Source organism: Ailuropoda melanoleuca, chromosome 6 (genome assembly GCF_002007445.2).
Source record: "Ailuropoda melanoleuca isolate Jingjing chromosome 6, ASM200744v2, whole genome shotgun sequence".
NCBI classification, from domain to species: Eukaryota; Metazoa; Chordata; class Mammalia; order Carnivora; family Ursidae; genus Ailuropoda; species Ailuropoda melanoleuca.
In genome coordinates this window covers 99,284,260-99,300,602 of record NC_048223.1, presented here as the reverse complement: position 1 = coordinate 99,300,602, position 16,343 = coordinate 99,284,260, and the positions used below count along the sequence as shown (strand labels likewise).

Sequence of the window (16,343 nt, the reverse complement as noted above, 5' to 3'; positions counted from 1 at the left end):
GAACTGTGGGCCAAGGCTCAGCTGTTGCTCATCTGCCCTGTGCCCCAGCAGGGTGGCAGCACTGGAAGCGTCAGGAGCCCTGGCCGCACTCTACCCCGTAGCCTTCAGCAGCCACCTAGTGCCCAAGCTTGCTGAGGAACTGTGCAGAGGTGTGTGTCTCTGATCCTCTGTGGCTCACCCCTTCCCAGGGATGTTTGGGGCCTTCATGCGTGCCATCACACAGTGAAATCATGTCGCCTGGGTTGCTTTCAGGGGAGTTAGATTTGGCTAAAGGGGATGAGCCCACCAAATGCTCCCGGCATCTTCGCTGTTTGCAAGCCTTGTCAGCCGTATCAACACATCCCAGTATTGTCAAGGAGACCCTGCCTCTGCTGCTACAGCATCTCTTCCAGATGAACAAAGGTAATGACCAAGAATAATCATCAAGGAGCTGGGCTGAATGGGGAACTATAGGCAGGTTTGGAGTTGATGTCTCTAAGGCAGTGGTTCCATTGGTATATGTAAGAGTCACATGGGAACCTTTAAAAAAATGTCAATGCCTGGGCCTCAGTTCAACTGAGTCGGTCTCTGAGGAGGGATGGAGCTTGAACAACAGGAATTGTTGAGTGCCTGGGTGATTTCAGGGTGAAGTCAGGATTGAAAAGCACCAGGGCTGTGCAACTCAAAATGTGTTCCATCAACCAGCAGCATGGGCACTGTCTGGGAGCTTGTTAGAAATGCAGAGTGTCAGGCCCTACTGATCAGAATTTGAGCAGGATCTCCAGCTCACTCATACGCAGCACTGCTCCAAGGCACAAGTGACAGCAGCGGTTGCTACTGTGAACCTGTGCAAGCTCACCGTGGGCCCTCACTAATTTCCTAAGCTCCCGTCTTTGCACTGCCCAGCCCTTTGTGGCAGATCCAGTGGGTGTTCCAGCAGCCATTACATAGTAGAAAGAACACCGGACTCGGAGTATGGCCGAGGTTTGACTCCTAACTTTGCACTTACTGTGACCCTAGAAAACCACTGGTAGTTTCATTTAGCCTTCGCATCCTCCTTATTGAAATGGGGGAAATGCTACTTGTCGGGTGGTTAGGAAAACTAAAGGGGAAAATGTATGAGTGCTTCTATTGCAGAGCTGGCACAGAGCTGGTTCTGCTCCAAAATCTGAATAGGTGAAAAAGAACAGCCAAGAGAAGAAAATTACTTTGCTCTTTATAAGAGACTCTTTGACTCTTTAGTCACTCCTCTTTGATTATTCTTCCCATGTTCTGTATCTGAAAGACCTGGAAGTGCTTTTAAGAAAACTTTACAGAGAATATTTTCTCACCACACAGGGAGTATGGTTGCAGGAACCAGTGAAGTTATTGCCATCTGTCAGAGCCTCCAGCAGGTGGCAGAAAAATGCCAGCGGGACCCTGAGAGCTGCTGGTATTTCCATCAGACAGCTATACCTTGCCTGCTTGCCTTGGCTGTGCAGGCTTCCATGCCAGGTGACTTTCTGCACCCCACACTTGTCTAGCTCTGCCTCCTCTGGACCTGAGCCCTCCACTAATGTTGAACAGTGCTGCCACCCTGAGGCCATCGCTGGTATTACATGTTGAACCAGCAGAGGAGTCTTTTGACTCCTTTGTCCCCAAAGTGAGATTTCACTTCAAGCAAAGGGTGCCAACCTGACTGGTGTTAGCAACACTCAGAAGGATGCACACCTTTTTTCTCTATAATTGCTATGTAATAAGTTTAGTTAGAATTAGGCTCTGGAGTTAAGCTGACCTGGTAGAGTTTCATCTTTACCTCCACCACTTGTTAACTTAAGTGAAGATATTTACCCTTATGTATACCTCTGTTCCTTCACTTACAAGGGGAAGATAAAGAGTAATATCTATGTCACAGGGTGGTTACTAAGGATTAAACAAGAATGTGTGGTGCCTTGCAACATAGTACCTAGTATGTGCCTGTGGTGGCTCCAGGTGTGTAGCTGCTATGATAATGACCCATGACGATACATCTGCGTGATCTTTAAGTTTTGGAAAAAACTAAAATATTTCTGGAAGTTAAGATCGTAATAGCTAGCTTTATTTTCCACATTGCCCAGTCTAAGGATAGCACAAAGTTCTCGGGAGCTCTCTGTGGCCCACGTTAGCCAGTCCTGCTTCTGGTGCTGTGCTGGTGCTCAGGGCTACTAGGTACTCTGGCACTGCTAGAGAACGGGTTAAGAACTGCTGCCACTGGGACTGGAGTCGTGATGATGACAGGACCTAATCGTCTGAACCATAGTCATGGCCTGGTGATCGTGTCTGTGTGTATTGATTTTTCAGAGAAGGAGCACTCAGTTCCAAGAAAAGTATTGTTGGAGGATGAGGTCTTGGCTGCCATGGTGTCTGTCATTGGCACTGCCACTACCCACTTGAGCCCTGAGTGAGTATAATCATTGATGTGGCTTGATCCTAGGCAGGAGGATAGCAATCTTGGGAAGAAGCAGCAGATCCCTGCCTTCTGACCTGTCCTTTCACCCAGAATCACATGTGGAGGGAGTTGTTTGCTGGCAAAGTAAAAGGAAGGGGCTTTTTGGCACCATGGACTGTGAGGGTGCGGGAGGCATGGGCTAATGGTTCTTAGCTACAGATGTGCCTTAAGAATCACCTGTGGAGCTTTTTTTTTTTTTGAAATATGTGTTGAGTTCTCTGACTAGATTGTAAGCTCCAGGAGAACAGGGATTTAATCTATCTGGTTCACTGCTAAATCTCCAGGGCCTAAAATGGGAACAGTTCTTAGCACATAATATATGCTGAATTAATACTTGCTGAATGTGTGAATGATCATGTTCTGGCCCATTGACTCAGTGACTCTAATGTGAACCCAGGGTACTTCAGAACCCTGGCTCCTCGGTGATACGTCGTCTTCTACCCCCAGCTTAGCTGCCCAGAGTGTTGCCCGTATTGTGCCTCTTTTCTTGGATGGCGACATCTCCTTTCTGCCTGAAAACAGCTTCCCTTGCAGATTCCAGCCATTCCAGGTGAGGGTCTGGTGGATCAGAAGGGAAAGAATCTTGGGACTTTTTTTTTAAGACTTCATTTATTTATTTGAGAGAGAGAGTGTGTGTGCGCAAGAGAGCACAAGCCGTGGAAAAGGAGAAGCTGACTCTGCTGAGGAGGGAGCCCGATGTGGGGCTCGATCCCAGGACCCTAGGATCATGACCTGAGCCGAAGGCAGCCATTTAACCAACTGAGCCACTCAGGAACCCTGGGACTTCTTTCCTTCCAATTTTTAAGGCTAATCTGGAATGGGTTTGGGAGCAGACAGGCCTATTGCTGGCAGGACAGGGGCTTGCTAGAGCTCTTCTTCCGTTATAGGATGGCTCCTCAGGGCAGAGGCGGCTGGTTGCACTGCTTATGGCCTTTGTCTGCTCCTTACCTCGAAGTGTGAGTACATTTGGGGAGTACCCTAGTTTAACCCTGACAAGGGGAGGCAGCTCCTGAGTGACTTCTGGGCAGAAACTTCATAGGCTAAAGTGATCTTCTGTTTTCCTCACTGGAGAATTTAGTCCTCATCCACCCTGGCCCCTGCTGCCACTTACTGCTGGGTATCTCTTGGAGTACGAGTGTTTCTTCGTGCATCACATGGTCAGGTTTTGTGTAGGTGGAAATCCCTCAGCTGAACCAACTCATGCGGGAGCTTGTGGAGCTGAGCTGCTGCCCCAGCTGCCCCTCCTCCTCCACCGCTGCCGCCAAGTGCTTTGCAGGACTCCTCAACAAGCTCCCTGCAGGTACTGAAATGAGGCTGGGGGTTGGGAGCCTCCCGGAATCAATTACTGATGAAATCTTGGAAGTTCAGCCCTGTGCTCTTTAAAAAAGGAGCTGCTAATAATATAATAGGGACTCCCGAGGACCGCCCTCGGGACAAGAGTCAAGACCAGAGTTGGGCAAAGCATTACGGGACATAAGAAGATAAGAGGGTTCAAGCAGAGCGCTCTGTCTAGGTCTGTCATCCTACTCCCTACAGGGAGCTATTAGAGATCATTTTTTACTAGAAGTAGACCACTCTTTCTTTTTTTTTTTTTTTTAAGATTTTATTTATTTGTTCGACAGAGATAGAGACAGCCAGCGAGAGAGGGAACGCAAGCAAGGGGAGTGGGAGAGGAAGAAGCAGGCTCCCAGCGGAGGAGCCTGATGTGGGGCTTGATCCCATAATGCCGGGATCACGCCCTGAGCCGAAGGCAGACGCTTAACTGCTGTGTCACCCAGGCGCCCCTAGACCACTCTTTCTGAATACTAGTTCCCCTGTGTTATGAGATACCAGGCTTTCATGCTAGTGTCCTAGAGCTGAGTGGGCAGTCACAGCCAGAATGATACTGTTCTCTTTCAAAGGCTTCTCAGGGAGCTCTGCATTTAAATGATTTACACCCTTTGTTGTTAAAGGAGAAACGTGTAGGCTCTGTATTAGTGTTTCTTATTTTCAGGGCAACAGCTGGATGAATTCCTGCAGCTAGCTGTGGACAAAGTAGAGGCTGGCCTGAGCCCTGGGCCCTGTCGTAGTCAGGCCTTCACACTGCTTCTCTGGGTAAGGAGCCAGAATGGATTCTGGCTAGATAGAGACAATTATATCTGGTTAAGTAAAATTTCTCCATTTGACCTTCAACCATCAGCATGCTTCTTGGGGTTCTGGGGTTTGAGCGTCATGCCCTGACTGCTCTCTTTCTGATTACAGGTAACAAAGGCCCTAGTACTCAGATATCATCCTCTCAGCTCCTGCCTTACACACCGGGTAAGTCCGTTCTGGAGACAAGAGAGCTGAGGACCTGAACAGGAACTTTTGTGTTTATCATCCCAGAAACAACTGCCATCCTCCTCTTGCATATTTAAGATTCATTGTTCTCTTCTGGTACACCTCTTCCCTTCAGCTCATGGGCCTCCTGAGTGATCCAGAGCTAGGCCCAACGGCAGCTGATGGCTTCTCTCTGCTCATGTCTGACTGCACGGATGTGCTGACCCGTGCTGGCCATGCCGAGGTGCGGATCATGTTCCGCCAGCGGTTCTTCACAGATAACGTGCCTGCTTTGGTCCAGGGCTTCCATGCTGCTTCCCAAGGTGAGAAGGGTCTAAAAGAAAGGCCCCAAATATATAGACCTTTCCTTTGCTCAGGCCACATTCCCTAAAATAATTTAGGACCTGAGTGCTTCTTTAGAGCTGTAGTGTCATCTGTACCTAAAAGGCTAAATTTCCAAATTCTTGTCCCACTTTTTTCCTTTGATGAGCCTGTCTTGCCTGTTCTGAGCTTGAGGATTTGGGGGGTTTTTTCCCAACCTTTTCCAGCTTCATCAGAGATTGGAGTTGAATTCCCAAGCTCTATGTCTGAGACTAGTTTCTCCCTAAGCCTTTCCATGTTTTTACAGATGTGAAGCCAAATTACCTGAAGGGGCTGTCTCATGTACTCAATAGGCTGCCTAAGCCTGTGCTTTTGCCAGAGTTGCCCACGGTAAGCCCTGCAGAGCCTCAAACGGGGACTAAGCCACTGTCCCCAGCCATGGTGAGGTGGAGGAAAAGCAGGCTCATCACATATGTGATCGTGTCTGCCTTCTCTGTGGCCCCTTAGCTGCTTTCCTTGCTGCTGGAGGCCCTGTCCTGCTCTGACTGTGTAGTACAGCTCTCCACCCTCAGCTGCCTTCAGCCTCTTCTGTTGGAAGCACCCCAGGTCATGAGTCTTCACGTGGACACCCTCGTCTCCAAGTTTCTGAACCTCAGTTCTAGCCCTTCCATGGTGCGTTAAGCCCCCACAACTCTTTGGCACCTATGTCTCTCCTTCATGGGTCTCCCCTCACCCACTATGGTTGTGTTTCAGGCTGTCCGGATTGCTGCACTGCAGTGTATGCACGCTCTTACTCGTCTGCCCACCCCTGTGGTGAGTACCTGAGATGGTCCTCTCTGGCCTGGACCCTTCTTAGAAGAGCCAGAGAGGTACTTTTTTGCCTTAATCAAGCGGGACTGGCCACCCCGCTGTGTGATTGAGGTACGAACTGTGAGGCATACACAGGCAAGGATTTGCCTGACTACTGTAATAGAATGGCCATCCTGCCACAGAGCATCCTCTGGAATCACTAAAGGAGAATAAGAAGAACATTATTTGTAGAGTCAGAGAAGCAGCCCTTTCAGTTGCTTTGGTTGAGCAAGGCTGTGGCTCTTCTAACTCCACAGCTGCTGCCGTACAAGCCACAGGTGATCCGAGCTTTAGCCAAGCCTCTGGATGACAAGAAGAGACTGGTGCGCAAGGAGGCAGTATCAGCCAGGGGAGAATGGTGAGTTTCTAGGTCATGGGTGAGATGGGATTGAAATGAGCCTCATCACTGATGCTGCCAACATTCTTTTTGCCTACAGGTTTCTGCTGGGGAGCCCTGGCAGCTGAGCCCTCAGTCCTGGCCTAGGCTGTTCTGACAGACAATCTAACCTGAAATTACTAACTATCAAGCCATCTTGCCCAAGGCAGGGAGACCACTGGCCTCTGATTGCCTCTCCCTGGGCCACTGTTGCATGGCTGTATAACATAGGAATCCTGACTTCTAATGGCTTTGTAAAGTAACTGAGTGTGAGACCACTTGTGTTTGAAGAACAATCTTAGTCTTGGGGCTCCTCCATTTATTTGTCAGAAAAAGGGAGATATGCTGCTGAGGGGTGAATGCAGATGAATATGGCTTTGAGGACCAGGATGATGGATGTGTGTATCTACTGAAGAATAAAGGTTTCTTTTGGTAATTGGGCTCCCAGATATTTCCCCCTCCCCACTTATGTCTCTGGCACCTTACTAGAACTGCGTAAGCTAGAGGAACACTAACAGGGACTCAACAAGAATTCTTTGGGGCATCCCACTCCACACATACTCACTAGGCCTTGACCCTGACTTCTCCCTTCCTCACCCTCTAGTAAAAGCAAACAGAAGCTACGTATCTTTAAAAATCAAATACCTTTATTTTTCACCTTCAGCAGCATGTGAGAAGTGGCAGTGACCTCAGCAGTAGGCCTGGTGTCTTGCCCTGTTGAGAAGCCAGAATCTCTGCTCTACTGTTCAGGTGTTTTCTCAGACAGCAAGTGGAAGAGGTGGTAGCCAACCCCAGTGCTGGAACCTGGAGGAGGTTGGGGTCAGCACCTGGCAGGGTTGCTAGCTGCCTAATCTCCAGTCTGGGGCTGGAACTTCAGTTTGCCTGAGCTGAGTAAAGGGATGTAAGTCCTAGAATTTTTCCACATCGTGCCTTGTTTCTGCAGTAGCCAGGAGATTGGTCCTTGAGTTGTCCCTGCATGGTACTCTAAGGCAGGCCCATTGACTCTTTTTGCCCAAGGATTCCAAGAAGCTATCCTTGAAGGCCTTTGAGACAATGCGGGAAGCAGAGTGGTGCTCAAACTGTGGCTGACACAATCCAGCTCACACTGCCATCACAGAGGCTGAGTGAGCAGTCACCCAGGGAGGGGGGTCCCAGCTCATTCCATTCCCATGGGGCAGATGACTGGAAGGTAACAGCACTCGAGTAAGCCAGTGCCTACAAGAGAAGATAGAATGAATGTCTTGAGTTCCAAGAGTTCCTGGTCTTCTTTCCTGATCCTCAGTCCTCAGCAAGGATTCAAGGTATCCTGAAGCTACCTTAGCATTAATCCCAAAGGTAACAAAAGTTCTGATTTGTCCAATGTGCCCTCCAGTGCCTTGAGGGCCTTTAGAGGTTTCCAGCTAAACTTCTAAGTGGCCACTACAAGCAGGGACAGGCAAGCATGTAATGAGGACAGGAAAGGGAAGATGGCAGGTACTTCTGGTCACCTGGTTATTACTGTCTTGGGAGTTGCAATTTGAAAAGTGGTTTAACCTTGTCTCTTGGGCTCAGGCTTCATTTTTTTGTCTTAGGACTTATGTTACAAGTAGATTACTGCAATCCCACATGTTGCTGACTTGAACTCCAGGCACTGCCATACAATGGGAGGAGACTGGTGGTCACTATATCCTACCTAGAGGTCCCTTCTTGACAACAACTCTCTCAGGGTTCTGTTACGGTCATCTGTAAGCCTCATATGCATGTACACTGCCAATTTTGGCCCTAAGCCCCTTTGGCTCAAATAAACAGTGATCTCTACTCCTGGAGTCTAGATCTGCAGTGGTCCAGTATGGTAGCCACTAGCCGCATGTGCCTATTTAAATTAGTTAAAATTAATTTAAAAATATAATTTATGGGTGTATTAGCCACGTTTCAAGTGTTCAGAAACCATATGTGGCTAGTGGCTAATGTCTTAACACAGCATAGGTACAGAAAACCTTATCACAAGGAGTTCTATTGGATGGCACTGGTCTAGATGTTTTACTTTACCTTCCTGTGTCCACACCCAGGAATACCTTCCAGTTGTCCAAGCAGCCATAGTTGTAATGATTCCTAAAAACCTAGAGCCAAGAAAAACACAGATTTCTACAAACACCTTTTTACTGAATCCCCTCCTAATTTTAGAGCCTAAATTGGCTAAGCTAAGGCTCAGCTAGGCAAGTTCTGACCTTTTATGACACCTGCCCTTATTGGCCCTGACCATGGCTTCTGTTTTCAGAACAGCACGTTCAGTTACCCTCCACCCCAAGCCCTCAGCCCTACTCACTCTGCCCTTGGCCTGCAGCCGACGTCTCTCCTTCTTGTTGATGTGCCTTTCGATACTAGTCTCACCTCGACTGATGAGAACAGCATGCCATACAGTTAGGGCACCCAAGGCAAGTGCTACGGAACTAAGAAAAAAGGGGGCAAGATTGGTGGGGCGCTTAGGGGAGGGGGAGGCTACAAGTAGGTCTGAATCTGAAACTGAGCTGAGCAATAACGATCCACTGGAGACCTCTCTGCCTAAGTCTTATCTCCCAGCCTACGTCCTAGGTGAGTTGTTGCTTCACTATGTCTATAAAAAACATTAATGAAGAAGCATCAGTATGGACTAAGAATAAATTATGCGGAAAGAAGGGTGGGGAAACAAGTCTACATTGCTAATAAGAATGTTCCATATTTCCTAAAATACCCATGCTTAGGAAACAGCAGCAGGTAGTGAAAGCACCAGTTTTAGAACAGGCAACACACAATTCAGACTGCAGCTCTCCCATTCCCAGCTGTGATCACACCGCAACTCACTTCACCCTCTCATCTTCAGTTCTTCTCATCTGGAAATGCACTGCCCTACCCTGAGGTAGGAGTTCAGCTTACCTTGGCACATTACACTCAGTCCTAGCATCCTTAGTGTTCCCTGCCCCAAAACGCTGAAGAAAATGAAGCACTGACTCTTTGCCAAGCTAAGTCACACTAAGAACAGTGGCAGATGACAGAGATGGGTCTCTGTCTACACATGGGCACTAGGACGGTTTTCCTGAAGCTGCCCCCCACTTAAACTGTCAAAAATGAGTGTTCCATACCTGCACAGGAACCAGAGGTAGACAAGACTCTTGTGAGTCACCCTTTCTCTGAAGGAGAAGGTGGGTGGTGGGGTCTGATGATACGTCTAGAAAAAGAACAGCAAGGTGGTTCATTTGCTCTGTTGGTTTCCACCACGGCCCCCAGCACCTGCAGGCAGGGAAGTGACCAAAGCCCAGGGTGAGAAAGTAGGGAGTTAAGCCACAGAGGAGTCAAGGGTGGCAGCCAGATGGGTGGGCCAAGCCCAGCAGCATCATCATGTGGACATACACTGGGCAGAGCGGGTCTGGACAGGATGGCAAAGCACAGGAGGAGCCGACCCTGGGCCTTCAGATTTGACAACACAAATGGGGCTCCAGGGGAAGCCACTCCACTTCCCAGTGAGAACTCCCTCACTATGTGGCTGCAATCCTCAAGAGAGGAGGCCAGGCCCACACCCAGAATGCAAACACAAGCAGGGAGAACTGAGCTCTGCTAAGGGCTGAAAGGGCAGAGGTAAGTGGTACAGTCGTGAGCCCAAGACCTCTCAGAGTAAGGGGTCCTAAAAGGCCTGGGAGAAGGGACGATCCTGACAACGGATGCAGAAAGACCAGGAACAAAGGGTGACCAGACTGGCCCAGTCTGATCTCTGTCCCCTGGAACCCCATTACACAGACTAACACAGACTCCTTGCTGCTCAGGCCATCACCAAGGCAGAGTCCTCGCTCAGCCCAAAGAAGGTGATAATGGGATAGAGAGCCCCAAACTGTCAAAAACCAGGGACTTCAGTTTACCCCAGGCCACTTAGTCGGCCCATGGCAGATAGCCTCCCAGAACACCCCGATCCAGCCTTGAGGGGCAGCCTCTACAACTCCACTAGCAGGTGGGCCCCCGCTGCCTCAGCAACTCTATACCCCCTGGCCTGAGCAGCAGGAGGCAGTGGGGTGGGGACGGCCCACCTGGTTGGCAACCGCCTGCAGTTTGTTCTTGTCGAGCTGTTTCATTTTCTAAGGGGATGGAAAACAGTGCTGGTTATACTCTCAGGCCTCTAGGATAGGGGTGCTAGCAGCCCCACTCCTTAGGACAGATTCCACGCCCCAAAATTCTACTGAGCTATCCTGCTTCTAACTATGGGCTCACCTCGATGGCAGCATAAGCTTCCCGGAAAAGGTCCCAACTTCCGTAGCTGCAGTAGACACAGCCCAAAGTCATGAAAAAGCAGAAAGAGAAGAAGTACCGATGGTTATAGTGGCCCACGCAGTTGTTTAGCCAGGCTGGTGGGGGAAGGATTAAGGACAAGATCAAACACAGCTTCTGGTCTCTCTGGTTCATCCCTGCTTCATGATGGCATCATCCAAGCACAGGGCTTCCAGTCACCAAGAACTGTTTCCCAGAGGCAGGAAAATATGGGACTGTTTCCAGAGGTTAAAGCTTTTCAGAGCCTTCACTAGTCCCACTGGAAAACTGTGAAAACTGAAATCCTTCAGCAAAATGAATCTGCCAATAATTCAACTTAGCTGGGGTTAACCAGCCACCTGTATGGGTCAGCAGAAGGGGACCAATGCTTCTATCTGGCACATCCAGTGGACAATGAAGCCCAAACATCTCTTAACATCCCACAAATGTTAGCATGACAGTCTACAAAAGAAAGAACTGTTGTAATAGATGCCCTGCTCCAAGATCATCTGTCCCATAGAGCTTGTAAACGTCCTGCTTCCCCCACCGCCCCCTGGAGATGGCCAGTCCCCACCACTCCTCTTTTACTAACTTTTCATGAGCCCAGTGCTCTTGGAGGGATGATGCCTTGGCTGTGGCCCTTAACCCAGTGCACGGCTCTGGAGCTACAGAAAGAGGCCTCAGGCGGAAGAGATCATAAAAGGATACGACAGTGGTGATCCATCTTCAGCACACACCTGTGAGGGAGGGACACAGGCTCTGTTACGGTGGCCAAGGTTCTTGAGAGGTCAGTGCCAATCCTTTCCTACAAGGCCCAGCATCCTGCTGAGGTGGAAAGGGCACAGACTTTGAAGATAGCCAGGCCTTGCTTCAAACCCTGCTGCGCTGGCTACATGATCTTGGATGAGGTGAACTCATCTCTGAAGCTCAGTGTCCACAAGTGACAATGCCTAACCCGGGGACCATCCTGAGGACCAGGTGTCAACGATGCAAGGGCACACTGCCTGGTATATGACGGGCACTTCACAAACGTCTTCTGAAACTTTAGGTCTAAATTTTGCCCTACGGTTTCAGCAAAAAGGGCCACAGCTGGGGTTCACAGCAAGCAAAGCCAAGACCCACCTATTGCAGATGCTGCAGTGGTGTGTTCGGGCTGGCTTGGGGTAAATGCACTTCTTACAGATGGAGACTGTTGCGATATCATTCCTGCCCTGCGCAAAGGGAGAAAAGCATCACAACTGTGGCAGCACAGTTTTGTACCTCAAAAGATACCAAGACGCACCCCCTCCCCCCTCCTGGGGCTGGCTCCCACAGCCTGCAGCTCTATCCCTCCCACATGCCCGTGGGGACCCACCTGGGGTGGGTATCCAGGGGGAGTGGTGATGGCCTGGTAGTAATGGAAGACGATAAGGATCAGATTCCAGTGGCTGTAGAAGAAGTGCCAGCAGAGCCGTGGCACTGAGTATGTTCGGAGGATGAGGGGCAGGACGCACAGGTAGGCGATGGCCACGACAGAGCTGGTCAGCACAATCACCAACACCACGAACACCTGCCAACACCAGTGAGGTCAGGGAGATGCAGTGAGAGTTTGCCAACACCAAGAAACGACTCAGGAATTTCCCTGGGGTAGGGGGCTGCTGTGGGTCCCAAACCCAATGTGGGTCCACCAGACATGTCCTTCTGCTACCCCAAAACATCCCTTTTCCTGCTCCCTGGGCATCACTCACCACCCCACACCAGCGGATCACGTTGTCCACCAGCCAGTAGATAGGCTCAAAGGCAGCATCGACAGCAGTGTCACTGCCCCCAAAGGAGTTGTAGAGCAGGGAGCGCAGGCAGACCTTGCCATAGCGCCAGCGCTGTACCAGGCCCCGGAGCAGAGGTGGGCAGCGGCGCCTGTAGCCCAGGAGCAGAAGCAGGCGCAGGCAGAGGCGGGCGGGACCCAGCAGCAGGCTCCGCTGGCCCCGCATGGCTCCTAGGAGAGCACACCATTGTGAGGAGCCAGCCGGGTCCTGTCCCTCCCTATCCCACCAGGGAGAAGGAGGCAAAGACCTAGAATGAGGCCCACCTGGGCCAGTCACCAGCTGTGGGAGGTAGGAAGGTCACTTCGCTTCTCTGCGGAATGGGTGGGGCCAGTGTCCCAACCAGATTACACGGGGTAGGGTCTGGAGGTTGAGCCTGCAGAAATCCTACTTACATTATACCACTCGGGTGCACAGCAAATCCAAGATGATGCACACCTAGAGTAAAGGGCCGAGGGAGAGGCAGGCAGCTCCAAGCCAAGGCAGGGTCTTTGGGGTTGTCTGTGTAGACAGACCACTGGGTGGACCACAGCCAACATGCACAAAGCTGCCACCATGCCTCTGTGGGCATGGCCATCCTAGCAGAGGATTCCAGGGGGGCATCCTGCCTGCTGTAGCCCATCGACCTACCTCCTAACAATTGTTCTTCACCAAGGAATGGTGAGTGGGGGAATAAGCAATAGCATGTGGATCCTACATCTAGACCTGCCCTGGTGCTGAATCTCTGCAAAAGATAGTCATCTTTCCTACTTCCTCTGGGCTGATGTTACAGGCCACCAGACCCAACCTGGTAGCACGAGAGTCCCGATCTCCTGTCAGGACACCTCAGCTACCCTGCGTGACATAAGATGCTTTGTCTCCAATTCCAGGCCCAGCCCCACCCCCAAGGATGCAAAAGCCAAGACAACTTCAGGTATTCACAGCAGAATAATACCACAGGCAGGAGACCCTGGCAGTGGGAGGGGGGCCTCCATGCTGTGGCCCATGAAGACCACAGAGCCTATCCTCTGTGATGAGTCTCCCCTGCCCAGCTCTAGCTGGACACTCATGAGTCTTCTCTGCAGCTGCTGCCGTTGGCCCCAAGCCTCCCAACCAGCCTTCCCTCACTCAATAGCCATGGGAGGTCAGCAGCCCTAGCAACGTCCAGAACAGAAGTCATGGGCTCCTTCAATGTTAGTCTCATCAATTCTGCAGATTAAAGCCCTTACCAGAAAAAAAATTATCTGGTTTTCCCCTAGGGCTACTATGTCCTCAGCAACTCCACTGACTTATTTAACAGGCAGCTCAAAACCCAAGAGAAACTGGAGGAGGCTGGTCTACTGTAGTGATGGTTTCAGTTCAGTAACTGGAGCAAGGTACTCTCCTTGCACACAGGCTTATCACTAGAGGCCTTTCAAAAAAATAAATAAATAAATAAATAACCCACTTTAATACCTCCTTCCACGAGCCCTGTAATGACCTAAGGCAAAAAGGAATCCAGCAGACAAGGCCAGCAAAGAGAAGAAAGACAATTCGGTAAGGACCTACTCTGCATCAGGATAAAGAAACTGAAGCGTCTGCCTTCGGCTCAGGGCGTGATCCCGGCGTTCTGGGATCGAGCCCCACATCAGGCTCCTCCCCTGGGAGCCTGCTTCTTCCTCTCCCACCTCCCCCTGCTTGTGTTCCCTCTCTCGCTGGCTGTCTCTCTCTGTCAAATAAATAAAATCTTTAAAAAAAAAAAAAAAGAAAGAAACTGGCCGTTCCCATCACTCCTAGAAGCTAAGAGACTGAAGAAGCAGTGTAGAAATGAGAGAAAGGAAAAAGTCAGCCTTCCTACTTTCTCTTGACTTGGAGTCCTGTTGCTTGGAACCATGTTTTGGCTTGAAGCATGAATTTTCAAAATAGTAAATGGCCATAGTAAAATGTAAGAGATGAACATTCTACCCCACAACAAATCCAAGTGACTCAGATTGTCCACATCACTGTTCATTCCCTTACTGTGGCTAATGGAGAGTTTCCTATTTGCTAAAATACTCTTTATAGCAACAGCTTGCAAGTAAGATGCATTCCTCATCTGTTAATAAATACGAATTACATGCTATCTCTTCTGTCTACAAAAAACCCAGAAACATTCCTTTTCAGATTCTCCACCTTTCAGATTGTCCTCAACCACCTCTGGTATTCCTGAGCTCTATAGGAAATGCCTGCCTCAAGGACTAGACTTGCTCTCATCTACCCCATAACTTGATTACTTAGGGTTCCATTCTACCCCTAAGTAGTTCTGTGACCTTGGACAAATCACCAAACCCTGCTGGAACTCAATCTTCTTGCGTTCTCATTCAGTGACAGGGTAGGGTTAAATGCTAAGGTCCCTTCCAGCTCTGACCCTTTATCGTTCTATATATACACTTGGTTATGGTATAAATGAAATGTTCACAAAATGCTTAGCACGATACCTGGCTCATAGAAGGGCTCAATGAATGCTTGTTGAAAGAATGGAGGATGCAGAAGTGGTGAGGCTGATCAGACATCTATCTGTGCTACAAATAATAGCGAGTGCACTCCTGCCAACGTGGTAACGCTAAGAAAGTATCTGATGCTATCATTCTTCACAGTCAGTAAAGAGAAATAGAAACCACTGTTAGAATCATAGCACATAAGAGCTAGAAAGGATTTTAGAAAACATGTCCAACCCAGAAATCAACCCAAACATGTAAACTGAAAGCTTGTAGATTCAGAGCTACAGACTAGATTTGAGTGAAGAGTCTGAAGCCAACTCCCTCGCAACTCATTTTAGCTAGTGGGGCTTAGGGGGTATGGGGATGTCAGGGAAGAGATACTGTGGTCCATGGGACCACACTTGAACATACGGAGCTCTCATTTCTCAGGAAATTGAGCTAAAGCAGAATTGCAAAAAATTGTGTGTGTGTGTGTGTGTTGTGGTTGGGGGTGGAGAATTAGAGTGCACAGGGGAGGAAACAGCAAAGCAGAGCTTCATTATCACCCCAAGCAAGAGCCTTTAGCACTCTGATCCCTCAGGAGCAACCACAGGCCATAGTGACATCTGCTACCAGATTAGAGGGGCCTGAAGGACACAGCACTCCCCTCTTTCCAAGGCTCTAAGTCACCATCTGTTTTCCAAGGGGAAACTGGATTGGAGGGGGTTGGAGGGTTTGCACTGGGAGGCACATATTCCAAAGCCACCAGAAGGCAAGGGAAACTGAGATGAAGGTCGTAGCAAATCTCAAATGGACAAAGATGCTGCTCTCAGGACGTTTGCTGTGTTAAGCAGTAGTTGTCAGTCATCAGTAAGAGCAGCATTCTACTCATGTGCAGACTTCCCTTCCGGGCTAACACGCTTCAAAGAGAAAAAAGTTAAGTATGGTCCACACGACGTGGGATCCGCTTGAGAGGGTAAGACTGCAAGATCTGAAGCTGCAGTCACAAAAACCCGGAAAGGGCTTTATTTCTGAAAGAGGTGGCGTCGTCAAAGTGCGATGGACTGCAAGTAAAAAAAAAAAACTTGGGTTCCGGTTTGGGCTCTACCTTGAACAATATTTGAGCCACTGGACAAGTCAAATCCTGTCTCTGGATCTGAGTTTCCAAATCTGTAAAATGGGCAAGTTGGGGTGGCTGACCTCCTTCCAGCTCCGCGCGTTACAGCTGCCTGAAGGGTGCACTCCGCCAGGCTTGTGCAGGGCGGGGCAAGGAGAGAACAGGAACCCGGGCTCACGAAAAGGCCCCAAACAGGGCCCGACCCTAGAAAAAAGGGCAGTACTGGGGAGCAAAGGCCGCGGCACCGCTCTTACCTGCCGCCTCCCCAGTCAGCCAAATGGAACCCCGCAGCCTCCAACGCCGCTCACTGCCACCCCCTCCAGCTCCGCAACCCGGCCGGGCCCGACTCAGTCCAACCAACCATCACCCGCCACCCGCAACACCAGCCCGCAGCCTGGGACCCTCCGCCAACCCATCCTGGACCACAGGCGCACGCGCAGGCGTTCCGGAGCCCCGCCCCCGGGCT

The 16,343-nt window shown here is 50.0% G+C and overlaps 2 protein-coding genes across 9 annotated transcripts in view; one reads left to right on the top strand and one right to left on the bottom strand.

The window, feature by feature from the left end:
- The window catches only part of MMS19 (MMS19 homolog, cytosolic iron-sulfur assembly component), a 32,934-nt gene extending 26,208 nt beyond the window's left edge, over window positions 1–6,726 (top strand). For 4 of the 5 annotated variants that reach the window (XM_011221996.3, XM_034663075.1, XM_011221998.3 and 1 more), the window contains 15 exons: window positions 49–149; window positions 253–402; window positions 1,318–1,473; window positions 2,299–2,398; window positions 2,894–2,996; window positions 3,334–3,402; window positions 3,620–3,746; window positions 4,440–4,540; window positions 4,688–4,744; window positions 4,881–5,067; window positions 5,373–5,455; window positions 5,573–5,737; window positions 5,819–5,878; window positions 6,172–6,272; window positions 6,352–6,726. In XM_011221996.3, the coding sequence (XP_011220298.2) occupies window positions 49–149; window positions 253–402; window positions 1,318–1,473; window positions 2,299–2,398; window positions 2,894–2,996; window positions 3,334–3,402; window positions 3,620–3,746; window positions 4,440–4,540; window positions 4,688–4,744; window positions 4,881–5,067; window positions 5,373–5,455; window positions 5,573–5,737; window positions 5,819–5,878; window positions 6,172–6,272; window positions 6,352–6,379 (1,588 nt within the window). In that variant the 3' untranslated portion in view covers window positions 6,380–6,726. The remainder of the gene's footprint in view (window positions 1–48; window positions 150–252; window positions 403–1,317; window positions 1,474–2,298; window positions 2,399–2,893; window positions 2,997–3,333; window positions 3,403–3,619; window positions 3,747–4,439; window positions 4,541–4,687; window positions 4,745–4,880; window positions 5,068–5,372; window positions 5,456–5,572; window positions 5,738–5,818; window positions 5,879–6,171; window positions 6,273–6,351) is intronic. The other variant, XM_019797233.2, reaches the window with a different exon arrangement.
- Window positions 6,727–6,915: 189 nt separating this feature from the next.
- On the bottom strand, window positions 6,916–16,307 carry ZDHHC16 (zinc finger DHHC-type palmitoyltransferase 16). Of its 4 annotated transcripts, XM_034663078.1 has the most exons (12): window positions 16,132–16,307; window positions 12,739–12,781; window positions 12,269–12,516; window positions 11,896–12,090; window positions 11,664–11,752; window positions 11,250–11,278; window positions 10,506–10,639; window positions 10,325–10,372; window positions 9,389–9,474; window positions 8,596–8,719; window positions 8,319–8,389; window positions 6,916–7,505 (listed from the first exon to the last, which is right to left on the bottom strand). In XM_034663078.1, the coding sequence occupies exons 3-12, from the start codon at window positions 12,509–12,511 to the stop codon at window positions 7,391–7,393; spliced, it is 1,134 nt and encodes a 377-aa protein (XP_034518969.1). In that variant the 5' UTR covers window positions 12,512–12,516; window positions 12,739–12,781; window positions 16,132–16,307; the 3' UTR covers window positions 6,916–7,390. The 4 variants fall into 4 exon arrangements, with proteins under 4 accessions (XP_034518969.1, XP_019652794.1, XP_034518970.1 ...); XM_019797235.2 differs by lacking the exon at window positions 12,739–12,781; XM_034663079.1 differs by lacking the exons at window positions 12,739–12,781; window positions 16,132–16,307 and adding an exon at window positions 15,961–16,125.
- Window positions 16,308–16,343: the final 36 nt, after the last annotated feature.

What these genes read in the sequence shown, in the direction of transcription:
- ZDHHC16 (XM_034663078.1), bottom strand. Translation starts at nt 12,511, where the DNA reads ATGCGGGGCCAGCGGAGCCTGCTGCTGGGTCCCGCCCGCCTCTGCCTG. An exon ending in CACTGCAGCATCTGCAATAG is followed by an intron (nt 11,279 to 11,663) that starts GTGGGTCTTGGC and finishes CCTCCCTCACAG; the next exon opens with GTGTGTGCTGAAGATGGATC. An exon ending in TGCAGGCGGTTGCCAACCAG is followed by an intron (nt 9,475 to 10,324) that starts GTGGGCCGTCCC and finishes TTCTTTTTCTAG; the next exon opens with ACGTATCATCAGACCCCACC.